This window comes from Miscanthus floridulus, chromosome 7 (genome assembly GCF_019320115.1).
Source record: "Miscanthus floridulus cultivar M001 chromosome 7, ASM1932011v1, whole genome shotgun sequence".
Classification (NCBI taxonomy): Eukaryota; Viridiplantae; Streptophyta; class Magnoliopsida; order Poales; family Poaceae; genus Miscanthus; species Miscanthus floridulus.
The window spans coordinates 13,395,690-13,415,293 of record NC_089586.1 but is presented as its reverse complement, the minus strand read 5'-3'; the positions used below and the strand labels follow the sequence as shown (position 1 = coordinate 13,415,293).

Here is a 19,604-nt window from a genome sequence, read left to right as displayed (position 1 = left end):
TAAATCCTGGAAAATTCGCTCATATGGGGAGTTGAACCCACCTAAGATGGTACTAAAGTTTCTATAACCACTAAGCTACCGGCTCTTTTGCAGACTAGCTAGTTCTTGGTTCCTTCCTAATTGCTCTCGGCATAAAATTTGTCTGCCACAAATATATAGCTTTAGGCTCAGTTTAGTTCCAAAATTTTTGGTAAAATGGGCACTGTAGCATTTTCGTTGTTATTTGGCAATTAGTGTCCAATCATAGTCTAATTAGGCTTAAAAGATTCGTCTCGTGGATTTCGTCTAAACTGTGTAATTAGTTTTATTTTTTATTTATATTTAATACTTCATGCATGCGTCCAAAGATTCGATATGACGAAGAATCTTGAAAAATTTGGCATTTTAGGATGGAACTAAACAGGCCCTTACCCATTGTCACCATGAAATCGATGCATGTATACTAGTCCCTTTCATACATGACATTCAAGGCAACAAGTAAAGTTAACCAATCTAATCTAATAATAATAAAATGGGTGATCGATCACTTGCGTATGTACACGTACATGCATGACTTCACAATTGACTTGGGTCACTTGCTAAATAAAACTATTATTTTTTAAAAAAAATAAAACTTTACTGAGATCGATGGATGGATAGATGATCCAGTGGCTTCTTCAGCAAGTACTGGCAGCTGATTATTCGGAGGAAGCTGTCCCCTACACGCATGCTGTCGCCTTCGTCATTACTCTCATGTCCTAGTATTTGTCTTGTTAACCTTGTGCCTGTCTCTCTCTGAAACACACATGTATCACATCTTGCACACGTACTTGTTAGATAGTCTTTCTCTACGGTAGAAAAGTTTCTAATGGAGCATTTGGATATGGTACAACATAGGCGAAACACATGAATTACAATAGAAAGACATAAAAGGATGTTTCCAAGAGGTCGGATCTCCTGTTAATTTTTCTTCAAATTTCCCTATAGATTGAGCCATTCCATAAGAATTTTATATAGGATTTCAAGATGACTGATCCTTTGTCCCAATGGGTCACATAGAAAAAAAAATGCTATAGGTTTACAAACCTACAAAATTCCTTGATATATAAATCATATGTTCCAAAAGGGCCCTACCTATGGAAGGAAAAAAAAAAACAGAGAAAACTAAAATCTATCTATTCCTTTCTTTGCCCAATCACACACTCCAAGGCTCAAAGGTTGCAGGCACCGGCAGCAATGGATGATGTACGGACCATGGTGAAATGTCTGTGACTGTGAGAGACTGTACTGTGACCACTAGCTAGGCTTGTTAGTAGGCTAGGCTTGCTTAGGTAGAGGTTGCCTAAAGATGCCTTGCCCCTGTCTGCCTCAAATTGTTTGCATTGCGATGAAACAGATGAAGCGTGTCGGTGGGGCCGGCCGGATTCGTCACCATGCATCCACCACTGCGGTTGTGACACGTACGCCGGCCGCACGGTGCTAATAAAAGGGGGCAAAACGTATGGGAAAAAAAAAGTCTCACGTTTTAAAAGGGGGCAAAGAATATAGTTCAACTCAAGAGTCAAGACAAACCCAACTTGTCAACATAGAGCTTGTTGCGGTGGATGAATAAGGGTTCAAATCACACCTACTAATCCGCAAGTGCAGAGTAGTAGACTCTCGTCTAATGATTTAGGGTCTGTTTGTGTCGTCTAGTAGCTACTAAGTTTAGTAATTTTTAGTTACTTTAGTAATTTTTTAACCAAATACTATAACTAAAAGCTACTAAAAAAGCTTTAGTCATATCTAGTAACTCTTTGAAGTTACTAAAAATAACTAAACCGTTTAGAAGTTTAAACCAAACACGACTTAGGCTCACGGCTGACGTGGTACACCGCGTGCTGGTATCATTGCCCTTGTCCGCCGTGTGGGGTCCACCTGCTGCCACTCTCCAATCTCCGTCTCCCTCCTCTTGCTATATACTCCCAGCTCCTTCTCGCCTCCAAAATAATCACCAGCTTCAGGGAAGGCCGCCGCCGCCGCCGCCTCCTGGGGTCTTGACAAGGAGTCAAGCCGCGGCACGCTTCCCCGGAGAAGACCAAGATTTCCTCTTTCTGGGGAGCAAGAGCACCAACGCCATCCCGTAAGTCTCCCTCCTCATGCTGTTCCCGCCCCAGAACTAGCACAGAGACATCTTCAACATTTTTGTTCCTGGAGCCGAGCAAATCCCCGTGTCTCCACCTGTCAATGGCTGCCGTTTCCGGCCGTTTCCTGGGCTCTTAGTAGTGATTCGGAGCAAAAGTTGTCTTCTTGGGACTAGTTCCTGCACATCCCTCTCCCGGTCGCTAGTACTTCTCCTAGTAGTAACATTTGTTAGTACCTGAGGCTGTCGGGGTTTGATTGGAGCGAGGAATTCGCCAGAAGATCTGCGATTAGGTCCGTCCTGCTGATCGTCACTTGCTAAAACGAGCACGAACCGCATGGAGGGGCTGATTGCTTGACAATCTAGGCATTGCTGCACTTTTCCAGGAAGCCCCCCCCTCCCTGAGAGTTTGTTGGAACGTACTGTACTAGTTGTATGGAAGCGTACCTCCTCGTGGCAAGCGTGCTTGGCAATACCCAACCTCATCATTATAGTAGTGTGGAATGCATGCTTTTTTTTCTTCTTGTTGTCTGATCGACACAAGGAATAGAATCGATACCTTGATTGGTTCTTATGCCTTGCACATAGCACAGTGCCAAGGTATGAAATATCCAGCTTTTGTTCTTTTCGTTCATAGCGAAAGGGTGTGCCAAATGGAATATGTGGATTGAGTAAGACAACCACCTCTTTTATCTGTCGCTGTTCACTAATGGACCACGCATTGCATCTGGGTTATGGGTGGGATAGGGCGATATGAGCAAAGTTAGGTTCTGGATGATGATTGCCAGGAGAATCCATGATCCATTTAAGCTTCATGTGGTGAGGGTTGATCAATGCTGGGATTACATTTTGTGGTTTCTCTTTCTCTTCCTTCTGGAAATGTGGAAAGTGGATATCATTATTGGCGCCTACCAAAACATTTTGTACCATATTTGAAATGATTGTTTTTTTCCATTCATGGTTTGTCTAGTGTAATCACCTAGTTGTTTTTCTTTGAAACGTTCAGTCCATATATTCATCTTATTCCTATATTTGCTTCTTGCTGTCTATATTTGTTCACCTCCTTCTTTCTTATTGTTTTCCTTTCAATTTACAAGTAAACACCCTATATGTTTATTCTTGTGCACATTTCTATATATGTTCATCCTAATAAGGTGGCTCCATGTTTCTCTTTCGATAGGGTTCACACACTCATTGATAATTTGCCAACTTCTTCATAAGTTCAAAGTAGCCTCTGAAACATTTGGGCCAATATGAAGATAGCTTTTCTCATGTTGTTGGTTCTCTCCCTGTTTCTCGTCCCTGATGGGATCCACAAAAGCTTAGCTGCAAGGCCTTCAGTTGTGAGTATTGGGTCTATTCTTCGGTTGAACTCCACCACTGGAGGTGTTTCAGATGTTGCCATCCATGCAGCAGTGGATGATATCAACTCAGATCCAACAGTTCTAAATGGAACAACGTTACGAGTTGACACGAGAGATACAAATTGTGATGATGGTTTCCTTGGCATGGTTCAAGGTAGACCATCTTTAATACCGATTCCCTTTTTTATTTCACTGTTCAATACTCCGTGCTTCCATTCTAGACTTGTGATTATGATACAGTATTCCTTTCTTCAGCTTTGCAGTTCATGGAGACTGATGTTATTGCAATCATTGGGCCACAATGCTCTCCTATTGCACATATCATTTCGTATGTCGCAAATGAGCTTCAAGTTCCTTTGATGTCCTTTGCATCGGATGCAACTCTATCATCAATCCAGTTCCCGTACTTCATGCGAACTATGCCCAGCGATCTCTACCAAATGGCAGCTGTGGCGGCAGTTATTGATTACTACCAATGGAAGATAGTGACTGCCATATACGTTGATGATGATTATGGTCGAAACGGCATTGCTGCTTTGGATGATGAACTTACTGCAAGGCGCTGCAAAATTTCATACAAGGCCGGGTTCCGTTCCAATGCTAAAAAAAGTGAGCTTCTAAATCTATTGGTTACTGTTAGTAATATGGAGTCTCGTGTTATTATCCTCCATACTGGTTCGGAACCCGGACTCAAGCTTTTGTCAATTGCTAATTCACTAAACATGATGGGCAACGGCTATGTATGGATTGCAACTGATTGGCTTTCTGCTTATCTTGATGCTAATTCATTGGTCCCTGCTGAAACTATAAATGGCATGCAAGGTGTTCTGACTGTACGTCCACACACCCCAAAGTCAAAGATGAAGAGTAATCTGGTGTCCAGGTGGAGCAGCTTAAGCAAGAAATACAACCACAGTGATCTTCGCATCAGTGCTTATGGTTTTTATGTTTATGATAGTGTGTGGACTGTAGCTCGGGCTTTGGATGCCTTCTTTGATGATGGTGGGAGGATTTCCTTTACAAATGACTCAAGGTTGCGTGATGAAACTGGGGGAGCTCTTCACCTTGAAGCCATGAGTATTTTTGACATGGGAAACAAATTACTGGATAAGATTAGAAATGTGAACTTCACTGGGGTGTCTGGCCAAGTGCAGTTTAATGCTCAGTTTGAACTCATTCATCCTGCCTATGATATCATAAGCATTATTGGGAATGGCATGCGGACCATTGGTTTTTGGTCAAACTATACAAGATTGCTATCGACTGTACTTCCAGAGGACCTATATTCAAAGCCACCTAATACTTCGCTTGCCAATCAACAACTCTATGATGTCATTTGGCCTGGAGAGACTGCACAGAAGCCTCGAGGCTGGGCCTTTCCTTCCAATGCCAAGGAGTTGAAAATTGGCGTCCCTAACAGATTTAGCTTTAAAGAGTTTGTTAGCCAAGATAATGCTACTGGGTCAATGAAGGGCTATTGCATCGATGTCTTCACTCAAGCATTGTCATTGCTTCCTTATCCAGTTACATACAGGTTTATACCTTTCGGCAATGGTACTAAAAATCCTAATTATGATGAACTTGTACAGATGGTAGTGGACAATGTAAGTATGGACATGCAATTTTTTTCCCTCCTCCACATTTCAGCATGTATAATAGTGATCAGAGTTACTTTATCCTGCAGGGTTTTGATGCAGCAGTAGGGGATATTGTAATTACAATGAGCCGAACTAAAACTATTGATTTCACCCAGCCCTTTATTGAGTCAGGCCTGGTTATCTTGGCTCCAATCAAAAAACATATAACAAGTTCTTGGGCATTCTTACAGCCATTTACATTGGGGATGTGGTTTGTTACAGGATTGTGTTTTCTTGTTGTGGGTGTGGTTATTTGGATTCTTGAGCATCGAATAAATGATGAATTTCGTGGCTCGCCGCGGCAACAAATAATAACTATTGTTTGGTAAGGATCTGGATGGCATCTTTTGCACTCACTATACATACATCTTGTTTTCAATTACAGATGTTAATTTTTCCATTTGTTCCCATGTAACATGTTCCACATTATTGGCAGCCTTAAACTGTGTTTTTCAACATTGACATTTTGTCCAAATGGAACATCTAGGAATGAACAAGGAATTTAAATCTTGTAATTTTAGATTGGTTGAAGAAAAGATGTCTGCACTCATAATCTATTTCACGTGATAATATGGTATATTATCCTCTATTTTCTAGTTTTGCCTGTCAAAGTACTTCTGCACACGTATTATTAAATGCCTGTCTGATGGCTTGATTCTTTCCTCTGAAATTAATGCTTATGATGTGTCTTATTCTCTGCAGGTTCAGCTTTTCGACTTTATTTTTTGCACATAGTGAGTAAACTAGCCTTTCCTGTTATGTCCTTTAGTGTAACTGACCCTCTGTACTGATGTGGCACCTCTACCCTTAATTTTTTTATTACCAGGAGAAAACACTATGAGTACTTTAGGACGTGGTGTTCTGATCATATGGCTATTTGTTGTATTGATCATTCAATCAAGCTATACTGCAAGTCTTACTTCCATCCTAACCGTGCAACAACTTGATACTTCTATAAGAGGAATTGATGACCTGAAAGATAGTGATTATCCTATTGGTTTCCAAGTTGGTTCTTTTGCCGAAGAATACATGGTCAAGGAACTGAACATCTCACGGTCGAGGTTAAAAGCTCTTGGTTCTCCTGAAGAATACGCTGAAAACCTCAAGTTAGGCCCTAAGAAAGGAGGTGTTATGGCCATTGTTGATGAGCGCCCCTATGTTGAGCTGTTTTTGTCAACTTACTGCAAGATTGCTGTTGCTGGCTCAGATTTCACCAGTACAGGATGGGGCTTTGTAAGTGCATTGAACTTAAGTTGTCTTGAAATATATTCTAGTCTAGTCTAGAAATATAAACTAAAACACATCTCATAATGCCTTCAAGATTATCAAACTGGAGTTACAGCAATAACTACAAGTGTTCCATCTACTGTTTACATAGCTGATGGTACACTCTAAGATCAGTTTTTCTTAAGAAAAAGAGCACATTCTCTAAGATTAGTGTTTCAGAAGTCTAATATCCAGAGTGTAGCAACCTTGTTTCATTATTTCAAACATAGCTCTTACAGAACTCACTCTATCAGGCATATCCAAGGGATTCCCCTCTGCAAGTAGACCTGTCCACCGCAATCCTAACACTGTCGGAGAATGGGGAACTACAGCGGATCCATGACAAGTGGCTCAAGACAGGCGATTGCTCAACTGACAACACTGAGTTTGTGGACTCGAACCAGCTCCGCCTTGAGAGCTTCATGGGCCTCTTCCTCATTTGTGGCGCAGCATGTGTCCTCGCCCTGCTCATTTACTTTGGCATCACGCTACGCCAGTACCTGAGACATGAACAGCCGGGATCAGCAATCTCCGTGGATGCAGGGTCATCGACATCGAAGCGCAGCCTCAGAAAATTCATTTCATTCGTCGATGACAAGCAGCCGCCACCAAAGAAAAAGCGGACCATGAGCCTCTCTAGAAGTTCAATGCCAACAACGCCAATGAGTAACCGTCCTGGTACTGATATTGATATAGAAAGCTAGTGCTTGTGTATACGTTTTTGACCTGGGATACATCATCTTTGGGCCAATCTATGTGTCCTTATATATAGGAAATTAGAGCCAAAGGCTGTGTAGCGGATTGCATTTGTCGGTTTTTAGCACCCCAACCGCCCAAGGATAAGTGGATAACAAGTCGTCCGAGTTTGGCAAAACTGTAAAATTGTATAGAGTCAACTCTTGTTCACGAATGATGATGGTGTTATGAATGGAATCTATGTTTGTTTCATTTTATTTGTTCTTTCAGATTTCTCTCATGAAGGGCGGGCCTGGTGCAAGCGGTAGAGTCTTACCGCCTGTGACCGGAAGGTCTCGGGTTTGAGTCGCGGTCTCCTCGCATTGCACAGGCGAGGGTAAGGCTTGCCACTGACACCCTTTCTCAGACTCCGCACAGAGCGGGAGCTCTCTGCACTGGGTGCGCCCTTTTCAGATTTCTCTCATCATGCTTTCGATGTATCTTCTGGCCACCATGAATTGATTGTACAAGTTTTTTTTTTCTCGAACACATTGATTTCACAAGGTAATACCCCTGTCTAGAAAAGAAAGCAATTCTAGATGCATTATTGGTTAAAGTTGCTAAAGTTGAACTAAATATATAGATAAAAATATTAATGTCTATGACACCACATAAGTACGTATAAAAGTATATCTCACGACAAATGTAACGATACTTGTTTGGTATCATAAAGTATTAATGCTTTTATATATAGTATATAAGTGGGTCAAACTTAAGATACTTAGTAGTGGTTAGCGCTGTGCTAGAGTTGCATTTTTTTGTGGACAGACAGTACAATCCAAGTTGTTCATTTGTTCGTATTTCAAACCCAAGAGATTGATTGCAAAGGTTTCAATTTTTTTAAACACGCACACAAACACACTCTCCAAGTCACTAAACAACCACCAGACATTGGAATTTTGGGGCTACTCCAGCTGTCCAGCACGCCCTGGAAAATGAAGAAATGAAAACTGAAAATTGATGGCATAATGAAAATAATATAGAAAAAATGACGACAATAGTTGGTTTCAGACAAAAGGGGGGAAATGGGATATTCCTGGTACCCTTTCCACCTGTGCTTTCTTTATGGATATGATGATGAAGCGGACGTTGTGGGCGCGCCATTTCGGACCCTCCAATCAACTCTCCCATGGCTTCCTCTGCCCTGCCTTATAGAACCTTCCACCGCCGCGCGCTCCCCTCGTCTGCCCCGTCTCATCCTTCGAGGGAGACCTTCGCCCTCGGCTGCCTCCCCGGCGCCTTCTCCCGGCGGCGAGCGGCCGTGCAGCTCCTCTCCGCCAGATTCTTGACGTCCGTCGCGCCGCCACCGCCGTCACTCGCCGCGAGGAGGGGACGCATTGTAGTGCCGCCGGAGGACTACGCCACTGCACGTACGTCGGTGTGCCTGCCTGCTTCCTGGCGCTGCTGGTTTCTGTATCGGCGCTCAGTTTCTTGCTAAAGCTGGCACCTTTATTTGCGACTGAATCTCAGCTAATTACAGCCTTTTGCTGCTAAGATTAAGATCTTTTTACTGCAAATGCTGTTGGTTCTAACTTGTTTATGTCTGCAACACAATAACCTTCTTGAATATTCACTGTTGATTGATTGAAATTCCATTTTGAGTTTCTCCGAGTAATCTGATCTGATAACATTTTGGGAGCAGCTGATGGTCTGAAGTACTATGATCTTATTGAAGGGAAGGGGCCAATTGCTGAAAAGGGCTCAACTGTGCAGGTAACGTATCACTTCCTCCTCACGCTTCCAATGCCCATTGCAGTTCCTTCTTAACTGAAACTGAAAGTAATGCTTCTCAACTCTTAAAGGTTCATTTCGACTGCATATACCGTGGCATCACCGCAGTGTCAAGCCGTGAATCCAAGCTCCTAGCAGGGAACCGGAGTATCGCCCAGGTGATGTGGCAAACTGCACCTGATTCTTGTGTAAATTCTGATATCCCTGCTCTAGAACAAGGAGAATTAAGATATTCGTGTCTTCTTCTAGTAGCCTTATGAGTTCACTGTTGGGTCGCTGCCTGGGAAAGAACGAAAACGGGACTTTGCAGACAATGCCAATGGGCTATACTCAGCGCAAGCGGCACCAAAGCCTCCAGCTGCCATGTACACGATAACTGAGGGGATGAAAGTAGGGGAAAGGTATGGAGGACTACTAGCACAAGTCAAGGCAAATAATTCAGCCTTTCCGCCTCTAGTATATTACTAACTTCATCTCTGTTATGTATATATATGCTGTTGGTCATGCAGAGGAGAGTAATTGTCCCTCCAGAGCTGGGATATGGGAAAAGGGGAATGGGTGAGATACCGGTACATGTTTTGATTTATTAAAATTTCATTGGTCAAGCAGATTGATTAGCACATTCATGTACTGAAGTTGTTTTGTTTGATTCCATGCTTCTTTGCAGCCTGATGCCCCCTTTGAACTGGATATAGAGCTACTGAAAGTCATTTCTCCTGCCGAAAAATGACCTTTTCTATTTGCATTCTATTTGCAGTGGACAGGGTGACCTTTTCTATTTGCAGTGGACAGGGAGCATTGAGGTACTTATGGAGTGTGCCAAATTTCAGAGGAATGGATTACATAATTTACTGACATTTGAGGTCCATGCTGATTAGATATGCAATTGTAATAACCTATGATTAGATGCATGCTGGGATGGTAGTTGCTGGGACAGGATTTTTTTTTTGTTCAAGACACAGAAGTTTCTTTTTGGACAATAAGGAGAACTAAAGTGTATAAAATATTTCCCTCAAAGTAAAATACATGTAAAATTTCTTGATTATATTGAAACAAAACTGGGCAATGAATATTCTCTGTAGTGTAATGGAGCATGTCTGAATATACAGGAAAAAAACGCAAAAAATGATCTGCCACTTGGTGAAGTGAGCTTTCTTGCTGATTCTCATCTAAAGGTCCTCAGGGCCATTGATATCCTGAATAAAAGAATAAATACCCTGTTGTTAGAAACATCAACTGTGCTATCAACTTGCTTCCTCATCAAGTTATGATAACCTTATATTGTCTAGGAGTTCTAATTAGTGTGAGCAGGTAATAGTTCTAGTATTGTTCTCTTTCCTTTTCAAAATTTGTCCTTGCATTCCTTTTGCTATCTAGAAGAGGAATGCTAAAATTTAATGACTTGTCTAGGAGTTCTAACTAGAGTGAGCATGTAACAGTTATAGTTGTCCTTTTTCCTTTTCAAAATTATCCTGAAGATAACATAAATGTGTCAAACATCAAATGGAACAAAACTGATATCTGTTTGCTTTAAAACTGCAAAATTCTTGAGACATCAACAGTAGTGACTCTTGAGAAAAAATACCTTGTTCTCAATCACTGCTCCATCTGGGATTTCTAGCTTGACGCCAGGTTTTGCTGTGATGGTCACTTTCCCCTAAAAGTTACAGAGAAGAAGTGTCATTACTCTATGTGTCTTCATAAAGGAGTCATAACAAACAACATGGGAAAAGGAGCTGCAAATTGTCCCCATAAAGTTTTTCTGCAACTTTTTAGCATGATACATGTGGTCTTCGAATAAATACATGAAACTTATCTGAACTAGGAAGGTGTTCTGCAACTTAGGAATATTATGAATTAAATGCTAGAGTCTGACCTTCTTGAACTCAGGACCAAGTTCAATTGAGGGATTTGATGGATTTGTTCTAGCTGAATTACGTGTAACGAAGCCGTCAACCAAGGTATATAGATCAGACTACAAAGCAAAAATAAAGGTTTTCATTTAGACAGCTAGAGAGCGCATTACATACTCAATTTTATTCAGCATAGCATACAAACCTGTACTAGCTGTAAATCTGATGTTGCCTTAACTGGTAGGAACCGGGACCTTGGAACGTTGATACCAATGGCGTGGTCAAAGAACTGGTCCAATAAAATATTGTTATTATATTTATATATAGTCATATAAAAGCATGGTGATGTACATAGTACTTTGGCAGTACTCTAATTGCTGCACCAGCTGCTGTTTCCAGCTGAAGAACTTTCACACCATCGACTTCCTGAAATTATATGTTATCCATTATAACTATATTTTTCTATTAAAATTCACACCAGTTATTAAGTTCATGAAGTGGCTCAGATGGAAAAAGGGTTTCCCAACGTTCACTCGTACCTTAGGATTCGGAATGATCTCCATCTTGAGTGCATCAGCTTCAACAAGGATTTTGATGGCCTTCAAGTTCACCCACCTGCCAAACCAGTAGTAGCATTAGGTAACATGAGCAAGTTTGTTTAGAAGATATGAAATTAAAAATATGATCCTTACAGATTGTTGGTGGTGAATATCTTGAATTTCTCAATTGATTTGAACTCATTCACCTATGTTTAGAAAATTTTGGCAATGATCTCAGAAAAAATCATACAATTACTTAGCTGTGATACTTATTATCAATGCATATGCAGTGCTATCTTAGAACTTACATGTGCATCAGGTACTTGTGCAATCTCCAGAAGCTGCACGTAGAGAGAAGGTTATTGTCATTTAAACAGTAATCAGGCGTTAATGAAAAAAAATTAAGGCCTGAACGGCTGCATAAACACTTTCCAAATAATAATACATTTTTTAATGTAATGGCAGGAGCTCTGCCTTTCAATTAAGATAAGAACAAGTAATAATGCATCAAACGACATTGCAAACTGGATAGCATAGAAAGACAAATTCATTGCTCCGGTAGCACAAGGAAACAGAAAAGTTAACCTGAACTCTTCCTTCGTATGAGATCAATGTGCCACCTTTTACATCAGCCAAAGTTTTCGGGGTGACCTGAAAAGAGGTTGAAGAACTTACTTATCAGCCAACTGTCCAACTCCAAGTAATCTTGCTTTATCAGATAGTTACATACCTCCATGCAATATTCATTCTGCTTGTGGATCAAATGGTTCAGTATCTCTATTCAACAGTTAAGTACATTGCAAAGTAGCATGCTCTTTATTAACCAGAAAACTTGCAAAAGTAAATGGTAATGCTAGTTTACATAAGGGTACTCATGTCAACAATAGCACCCATGTTATCCGACAGCCTGTTCGCTTGCTCGTATACGATCATGGATTATAAGCTGGAACAGTATTTTTCTCTCACACCAAACCAGCCAGCAGTAAATAATCCACGATCGTTTACGACGAAACGAACAGGCTCGAGTTTGCAATGAACACACTCTTTTCCCTGCAACAGGTTCAACAAAGAAAAGAATGTTATTATGTTAATGCAAGAAAACTCTGGATCAACAACAATGGGAGCTAAGGGTATATCCAGATTGATGCAGACCTGTGAGAGTAGTAAATCGAGCTTTCCACTGTTCATCAGTGATGGGAAGATATCACCATGGCCAGGAGGGTACCTGAAAATTTATATAAGGCAAAAGGTGTTGAAAGTTGGTACTAGTGTTAGTGTTCATGCCATGAATGTTCTGGTTGAGCTACATATAGCGATGGCTTACCAGCCATCCTTGTCAGTCTTTCCCTTGGACGGTCATGGCAAGAACTCGTCAGCTACCACACGAGGGTACTGGCTCTGTAATGATACAAATTGTTTTATTGCCAGATTAGCATATTTTCAGAGTCAAATTGGTAAGCTAAGGTTAAAAAAAAAAGCAAGTGACCAACACCTACAAAAGTTCTGCCTAGCATACCTGGTTGAATGTGTGGATTTCAATGCTTGAATTCGCATATTTCTCAACAATCTGCAGGACGAGCATAACCGTTAGCTTTGGGTCCCCAATACGAAGAGGAAGAACTCGTGATGAAGAGAGAATTTACTTTCAAGGTGTCCTCATGGGTGTTGAAGGAGTTCATCAGAAGCAGCGGCACATTGCTGCCGTACTTCTTGTTGAGTGACTGTAAAAGAAATGATGCCACCAAGCGTCACCATACATACAAGATAGAAAGAAGATCGAGAGTGTTCTGAAGTTTGCAGGAACAACGCTGCATTAGTCAGTCGTGATGTTCTAAGTTAACCCACCTCGATCTGGATGACAATCAGGTCGAGGAAAGTAAATCCGCTGCGCACTTCGATGACGGATCTACATACAATTAACATTAGTTCCAGACAGCATTGTTGAGAGCTCTATGAACATGATGCTCATATTCAGATACGATACCAGCAGCCGCATATATATATGGAAGCAAAAGGCTAGAGCTTGATTCAGGCATTGAATTGAAACTAAACCGAAAGCAGACTTTACAGCCTACGGCATTCCTGAACTCGGTCCGATAGATCTGGGCACGGCTTACTTGGGTCCGGTGCATCCCATGGTCGTCCCCAGGCCGCCGTTGAGCTTGAGCACGGCGAGCTTGTCGAGCAGTTTCTTGGTTGCCTCAATGTCTGCATTTATTTATTGCAGGGCAAATCAGCCTTGGCATTCACATTCCCGTGCATCAGAGTCAGGATTACGCAGCAGAAGAGTAGGCGTACCTTCAGGCGGGGATTCCAGGGTGTCGTACGGCAGCACCACCTCGTCGGTGGGCGTGTGGATCTTGGCCCACTCGATGAGCTCCTCGTCGCCGCTTCAAGTTCGCCGGCACGATGAGACACTGTCAGATCGATCGACATTTCTGGTCCGAGCAATTCTTCATCATGAGCTGATGGCACTTACCTGAGGTAGCGGCCGACGAGGCTGAGGAAGCCGGACTTCTCATTATCGCTGCAGACACCGCCAAGAAACCAACCAACCAGTCAGTGTCACCAAGACAGAGCATCAGGAAGGTAGAGGCCAGAGAAGAAAGAATTGCGATCTCGCTCATGGGGCCATAAGTACGTGATCTGAGAGCGAAAGAGTGCAGCAGACCTGATCTTCGTGAGGCCGGCGGTGGCTTCGCGCAGCTTGGCAAGCTTCTCGTCCGCCATTACTGCAACTGCGATATGCGCGTCTGACGCCGGGAGATGGATCTGGGATGGAGGAGGGAGACGGGGAGATCGGAGGAAGGAGAGGAGGTGTCGGTTGTTATAAGGCAGATCGATGGCGGGATGATGAACCACCCAAAAAAAGGGGCCGTCGCAAGAGACAGCCCGTTACCCGCGGAGGAAGCGCTATTTTTATTTTATTTTATTTATTTATTTCTCCTTATTGTTTATCTTAATATAGATGGAATGTTATCTTAGTAGGGGGGGAAATGTAGCTGGAATTTACCTTGGTTTAGCTTTCTCCACGAATTTGATCTGCGATGCTAGCTTGTTCAATATATTTTATCAGTGTTATAGATCTGGAAGAGATGGCATTCACCAAGACATGTGAGCCACAGCGACCATCAGAAATTCAGAATCATCAGGTTCAGAACTCATGTGTTTGGTGCACTCAGACATCATGATGACAAATTGCATATATATGCAACAATATCCTACCACGATTCTGCTCCAGGCAGGATATACCATTTGCAATGTCGGTCGGAAACACACACAAAAAATGGTTCACCATCCAATTCATCCTTCCACCGTGCATCCAACAGAGTTACAATTTCAGCATCTGTATCCGTATATACAAAGGATAACACATGTAATAACCAAAGAACAAAGCCAATGATTTCTGGCACACACTAATACACGTAGTATCTAACATTTTTTCCATCTACTCTTAGCCTATTGTTTTCTAGTGCCGACGTATACACATATGTGGAGGTAGTATTCAGGGTTCTTCAGGTTACTGGCGACCCAAAGGAACGGGATGTCCATGTCCAGCTCGATGCCTTGCACCCTAACCAGCTTCACCCTCGCTTTCTTGGCAGCACCCGCCTCTCGTGGACTTGCCAGGGCTTGTTCTGCCTCCTGAGAACTTCTTGAAGAGTTGGTGGTATCTGAACTGTCTGCAGCTGAGTCCAGTGCCCCCGCAGGCTTTGAGCTGAAGAACTCTGGAAGCAATGTTTGCAATGCATGTTCCAGGGTAATGTAGCTTCTACCTGCAACGTAGAGTGAACTACATGTGTTAAGGGAAACAACTAGCTTAGCCATACAAAAACATAAAAGTTCTGTGGCACCACATACCTTCAACCTTGCGAATCTCAAATGGCCGATTTATGTAGGACACACCTTCCCAGTCACTAACAGGTACTGCATCTTCTATATACTCAAGGTCTTCTTGAACATTGCGTACATATAATCGAACAGGGACCCTGCCTACCCATAGATTAATTGATCAGAGCCAGCAAGGTATGTGGGCATACCATAACATGGCATCACTTAATGTTATATAACTTGGAAAGTGTATTGAATGAAACTATGAAAAAAAAAACCAGATTATCGTATTAAATTCTTGTAACCACGTGAATGTTTAACATGAATGACAATATAAAAGTCCCAGAGCAAAAGAGCATACACGGTTTGCTAGATCCAGGAGATTCAGGTTCATCAGAATTTTGTTGACGTTGCCGCTCCGCGGAGGCTGTTCGTACTAACCCATCATCTTCGAATGGTCCAAGCTTAAGCCTGGTGGAGATATTTTTATACCCATCTACATTACCTAATAACAAATAACACAATAATGGTTAAAATGTGGTGGAAATGCATTTCAGAACATTTCACCAGCCAGAGATATGTTTGTCGAAGTGAGATGATGTTTCTAGAGGGTACCTTTCATTACAGATTCCCACAGAGCGACTTGATCAGCATGTGACATATTCATCACACTCTTACTGTTCCCAGTAATGATGAAGGTGGCCTGAAGAGAGGGGAAAAAAACCAAAATTACTATCGTCTCCTTTGTGATGGGACTTGGTGGTAATTTTGGTTCTCAAAACAAACCTCTTTCAGGGAATTCATGTAGCTCCACTTCACGCTATCTTCACCCTCGCATGGTGACAAGATTTCTGAGGGATATCCCCTAAAATGGACCTATAGTTGATACATAAATTGAGTTAATATACAACTATATAAGAACTGAACAAGAGAAACGAACATGTGGTACCAGAAACATCAAGCTAATGCAGAAATTTTATCTCATAATTCCAGACTCCAACTGAAAACTGCCATGCATTAAAAAAATCCTTAAGTTTGTTTTTTCCATATTGCCCCCAGACCCCACTCATGTGGGAGCCTCCGGCACTGGGTCTGCCCTTTTTTTTGGCCCAGTCAAGTAAAGTGTCAAAAAACACCCAACGCTGTTCTTTTTAACCTAGCGACCTAACCATATAAACTGCGTGAGCAATCTTTGAAACGTTGATGTCTGTATGATTTCTATAAAGCAAGGGATACAAAGTGAATATCTTGCAGTAAAAAATGTTTCCATTATTTCAGATTGACCTAACTGGCCCTTCACTGAGCTGAATTGCTAACCTAGTAACTAGAGTTGTAGGAGTATGGTCCAAAATTAAGTCAAAAGTCAAAACAGAGAAAACTTCAGGGGTAGAGTTGGTATAAAATACATAGTTAATAATAATTCAAGCTAACAAAAATATGAAACATAATGTAAATAGTTTATGAAAGGAGATATATCAGTCCGTCTTTGCATATGTATATTACATCAACAAACCACAAATGACAGAGAACATACTACAAACCAATCAGGTACATAAAAGTACATATAAAAGTAGAAGTGAAAAATGCAGCCTTACTATTAGATTCCATGGTCTTTCTGGATCTGCGCATAGAAGGTCAAAAAGAACACCAATTGGCACATACCTAAGAGTGCAAAAATAAACAAATAAAATAAGGCAGTCAGCAACTTTAAAGAATATTGAACAATAGCATGCGCTTCCATTATTTATCTCAACAGTAAATGACCATCAAAACTATATGGAGAAAGTAACATATGTTACCATTTTAAAGGCAGCCCTTTATATTCAAACCAAACAGTGTCAACACCAGGTGGGAGCGCACTGCTGAAATGAGCCTTTATAACAGGTATCAAGAGGGGCAAGTACCCAATTCTTGGCCCCAAAGTCTGTTCAAGACAAAAAGAAGATACATAAATGAAACAGATAAGATTATGGAGGACTAACAGCGTATGGCAAAACTCCAAATATTTCTTAACACGAAGAACAGTCCTGTAAAGGGAAGTATAGGCCTTTCCATAGAAACAAAAGGCGAATAGTAGCTTTGCACTTTTGTTGTACTCAGGGTAGGAAGGGGTAAATAGATGAATTTTCAGTGAATTCCATAGAAACACTAGTATACACCATTTGAGGGCACATAAGATGCCAACTAAACAAGCCAAGGAAATAAAAAATAGAGTGCACACATGATTATCAGACTGGAATCATGCTCAGACAGGTATTAACGACAGACACAACGAATTCTCCTGTGTTGTAATCGTAACAGCGACGGAGCACACCAACCTTATATACTAAACCTTATCACTGGCCACTGCATAAAACTTTGCAGGGATCGGTAGAGCTAAATTCAACTCCTCACACAAATGGAAGGAGTAGGTTCCAGAAATTGACCCGGGAGTCATGACGACCCACTGATATTCAACTTCAAAATATTAATTAACCTAGACAAGATTATAAGGCTGGCATGAAGTTTTGCTTGGTTTGCATTACACAGTCGTGGGTGAAGACAAGGATTTTACAACCCGTAGTTGGGTATCTTGTACATGGGTTCAAACAAAAGATTGGCAAATCCTACAACAGCAGCTCAATTTCTGATGTGATGAGCACAAACGGCCTGTACTGCGCACTACTGTAGTGGCCTAGAAACTGAGCAGCTGTGATCTTAACTAACGTAACAGTTAAGTGAGGCAAGCAATCGGCAATGGAGTAGCACGAGGGAGAATTCCTATCCTGGGAACAAAGCGAGTTCGCAGCAGAAATTGCAAGCGAAGGGCAGGAGGCGGTAGGTAGCTGCTGAGGAGGGAGCGGGTCTCCGTAGGGGAAGGGGGGGCATACGCACGCATACCAGGAAGGGCGGCGGCGGGGGCAGTGCGGTGACGTCGGCGTCGTGGAGGTGGACCTGGAGCGGCACGGCGCCGGCCCAGACCCGGAGCGCCGCCTCCTCGGACCACGCCGCGGCCTCGTCGTGTGGGGCAGCCATTGCCACCGCCGGCGGGCAGATCTCGCCGGCTACGACGCTGGGCGGCCGGTCCCCTTGCCTAGTCCGAGAGGGTTGGGGGCTTGGGGCGGGGGCGGCGAGAGAGACGGCGGGCGGAGGAGAGGAAGGCGAGCACGGACCAGTCAGGGAGACGGGAGGGAGAGCCGGAGAGTTTTGTTCCCGGCCGAGGTCCGGAGCGCAACACGCACTCCTCGCGGGCTTGCGCGCGCGGGCCGCGCCTGCAGTATTTTTCCCATGCGGTTTTGCGTGTATCGAGTCCACGTCGCTCCACCAACATCGAGAAGAAGAGAGGGAGGTAGCGGGTGGATGCTCAGCCGGTGCCGAGGGAAGAGGAGACATCGAGACAAGCCAACAGAACGTGAAGAGATAGATACAATCTTCCATCTACTTTTAAAATATTTAGATACAACATTTACAACATAACTCTAAGGACAGATAAAACACTTAAAACATATATCTGAAAAACTTGTTAAAACATCTAAAAAATAAAACCATTGAAAAATATACGTAACATCCAGATAAAACACTTGCAACGTATGTGTGAAACATATGCAACATCTAAATAAACACAATTGTAACCTACGTCTGAAAATCAGATGAAATAGCAGGAACATAAGCTTGCAACGAACGTGTACAACAATTGCAACATATGCAACATCACGATCTGCTTTTGCAATATCCACATGAAACACTTGCAGCATGCCTATGAAACATATAAAAACTTAAAACATAGGTTTTCAACATGTGTTTTTCACATTTCTTTCGTACGACACAATGCAGATCGGGGAACGGCCAATTCTGGCCCATCGGTGTCCGAGGATAATGGGAGGTCGCCTCGGCCAAGCCGGTGGCTGACCGGGTGGCAGAGCTGCCGAGGATGGAGGACGACGGCCACAAAGCGTAGGCGGAGGCAAGGAAGATGAGCGCGCGGGCAGAAGGACGACAACGGCTGCGAAGGAGATGGGAGATCGCGCCGGCCGTGGCGGAGGAAGGTCGTCGGCTGCGGCGAACCTCCCGATCTGGCCGATGGGAGGTCGCGCTGGCTAGGCCGGCGCCGGACCTGTCAAGGATGGAGGACGACGGCCACGAAGCGTGAGCAAAGACGAGGAAAGATGAGCGCGATAGAGTCGGGCGCGATGGATAGGGTCGTAACGACGAACAAGTGTCTAGTTTTTTTAATAGAGAAGTCGTCTGTTGGTATAAATTAATGCACACAGAATAATTCGTAAGCGCACGGATATTATATTGATGTGTGCACTTTACCGAGAGTACCCAGTTTTATATCAAACTTGAGAAAACGTATGTGAAAATAACTAAATCTAACTTATCCTAATTTCACAATCAAGGTTAGATAATAGGAGCATAGAGGAGACTGCTAAGGTCTTCTAGTTCTAACTTCGATAAGCTTTGTTTTCTATTGTTCAATTCTAGGGATATTACTAGAGAAAACACGGGTAAAGTATGTTCTCTATAGTAACAATGTCCTGCTAGACCTACTAATGGGAGGTGGACTA

The 19,604-nt window shown here is 42.6% G+C and overlaps 3 protein-coding genes and 1 pseudogene across 5 annotated transcripts; 2 read left to right on the top strand and 2 right to left on the bottom strand.

The window, feature by feature from the left end:
* The first annotated feature begins 1,967 nt into the window (after positions 1-1,967).
* On the top strand, positions 1,968-7,321 carry LOC136466543 (glutamate receptor 3.1-like). Its single transcript, XM_066464986.1, has 7 exons — positions 1,968-2,101; positions 3,282-3,619; positions 3,721-5,069; positions 5,150-5,427; positions 5,805-5,836; positions 5,929-6,335; positions 6,623-7,321. Exons 2-7 carry the CDS (start codon positions 3,355-3,357, stop codon positions 7,070-7,072), a joined length of 2,781 nt encoding a protein of 926 aa, XP_066321083.1. The 5' UTR covers positions 1,968-2,101; positions 3,282-3,354; the 3' UTR covers positions 7,073-7,321.
* Positions 7,322-8,211: 890 nt separating this feature from the next.
* Positions 8,212-10,001, top strand: LOC136466553 (peptidyl-prolyl cis-trans isomerase FKBP18, chloroplastic-like). Of its 3 annotated transcripts, none has more exons than XM_066464997.1 (6): positions 8,212-8,473; positions 8,746-8,816; positions 8,906-8,992; positions 9,087-9,235; positions 9,346-9,403; positions 9,502-10,001. In XM_066464997.1, the coding sequence occupies exons 1-6, from the start codon at positions 8,233-8,235 to the stop codon at positions 9,562-9,564; spliced, it is 669 nt and encodes a 222-aa protein (XP_066321094.1). In that variant the 5' UTR covers positions 8,212-8,232; the 3' UTR covers positions 9,565-10,001. The 3 variants fall into 3 exon arrangements, with proteins under 3 accessions (XP_066321094.1, XP_066321093.1, XP_066321092.1); XM_066464996.1 differs by having other exon boundaries at positions 9,344-9,392; positions 9,592-10,001; XM_066464995.1 differs by having other exon boundaries at positions 9,344-9,392.
* Positions 10,002-10,041: 40 nt separating this feature from the next.
* Positions 10,042-14,037, bottom strand: LOC136466556 (UTP--glucose-1-phosphate uridylyltransferase-like; annotated as a pseudogene).
* Positions 14,038-14,496: 459 nt separating this feature from the next.
* Positions 14,497-18,210, bottom strand: LOC136466548 (autophagy protein 5-like). Its single transcript, XM_066464991.1, has 8 exons — positions 17,938-18,210; positions 16,857-16,981; positions 16,653-16,719; positions 15,844-15,933; positions 15,673-15,760; positions 15,419-15,562; positions 15,088-15,219; positions 14,497-15,002 (listed from the first exon to the last, which is right to left on the bottom strand). Exons 1-8 carry the CDS (start codon positions 18,070-18,072, stop codon positions 14,686-14,688), a joined length of 1,098 nt encoding a protein of 365 aa, XP_066321088.1. The 5' UTR covers positions 18,073-18,210; the 3' UTR covers positions 14,497-14,685.
* Between the last annotated feature and the right edge of the window lie 1,394 nt (positions 18,211-19,604).

Coding starts and splice junctions, on each gene's coding strand:
- LOC136466543 (XM_066464986.1), top strand. CDS start 3,355: ATGAAGATAGCTTTTCTCATGTTGTTGGTTCTCTCCCTGTTTCTCGTC. Junction 5,428..5,804: donor CAAATAATAACTATTGTTTG/GTAAGGATCTGG, acceptor TATTCTCTGCAG/GTTCAGCTTTTCGACTTTAT. Junction 5,837..5,928: donor GACTTTATTTTTTGCACATA/GTGAGTAAACTA, acceptor TTTTATTACCAG/GAGAAAACACTATGAGTACT.
- LOC136466553 (XM_066464997.1), top strand. CDS start 8,233: ATGGCTTCCTCTGCCCTGCCTTATAGAACCTTCCACCGCCGCGCGCTC. Junction 8,993..9,086: donor GGAACCGGAGTATCGCCCAG/GTGATGTGGCAA, acceptor TTCTTCTAGTAG/CCTTATGAGTTCACTGTTGG. Junction 9,404..9,501: donor GGGGAATGGGTGAGATACCG/GTACATGTTTTG, acceptor GCTTCTTTGCAG/CCTGATGCCCCCTTTGAACT.
- LOC136466548 (XM_066464991.1), bottom strand. CDS start 18,072: ATGGCTGCCCCACACGACGAGGCCGCGGCGTGGTCCGAGGAGGCGGCG. Junction 16,982..17,937: donor CCCCGCCGCCGCCCTTCCTG/GTATGCGTGCGT, acceptor TGTCTTGAACAG/ACTTTGGGGCCAAGAATTGG. Junction 15,220..15,418: donor TCCTGGATCTAGCAAACCGT/GTATGCTCTTTT, acceptor ATCTATGGGTAG/GCAGGGTCCCTGTTCGATTA.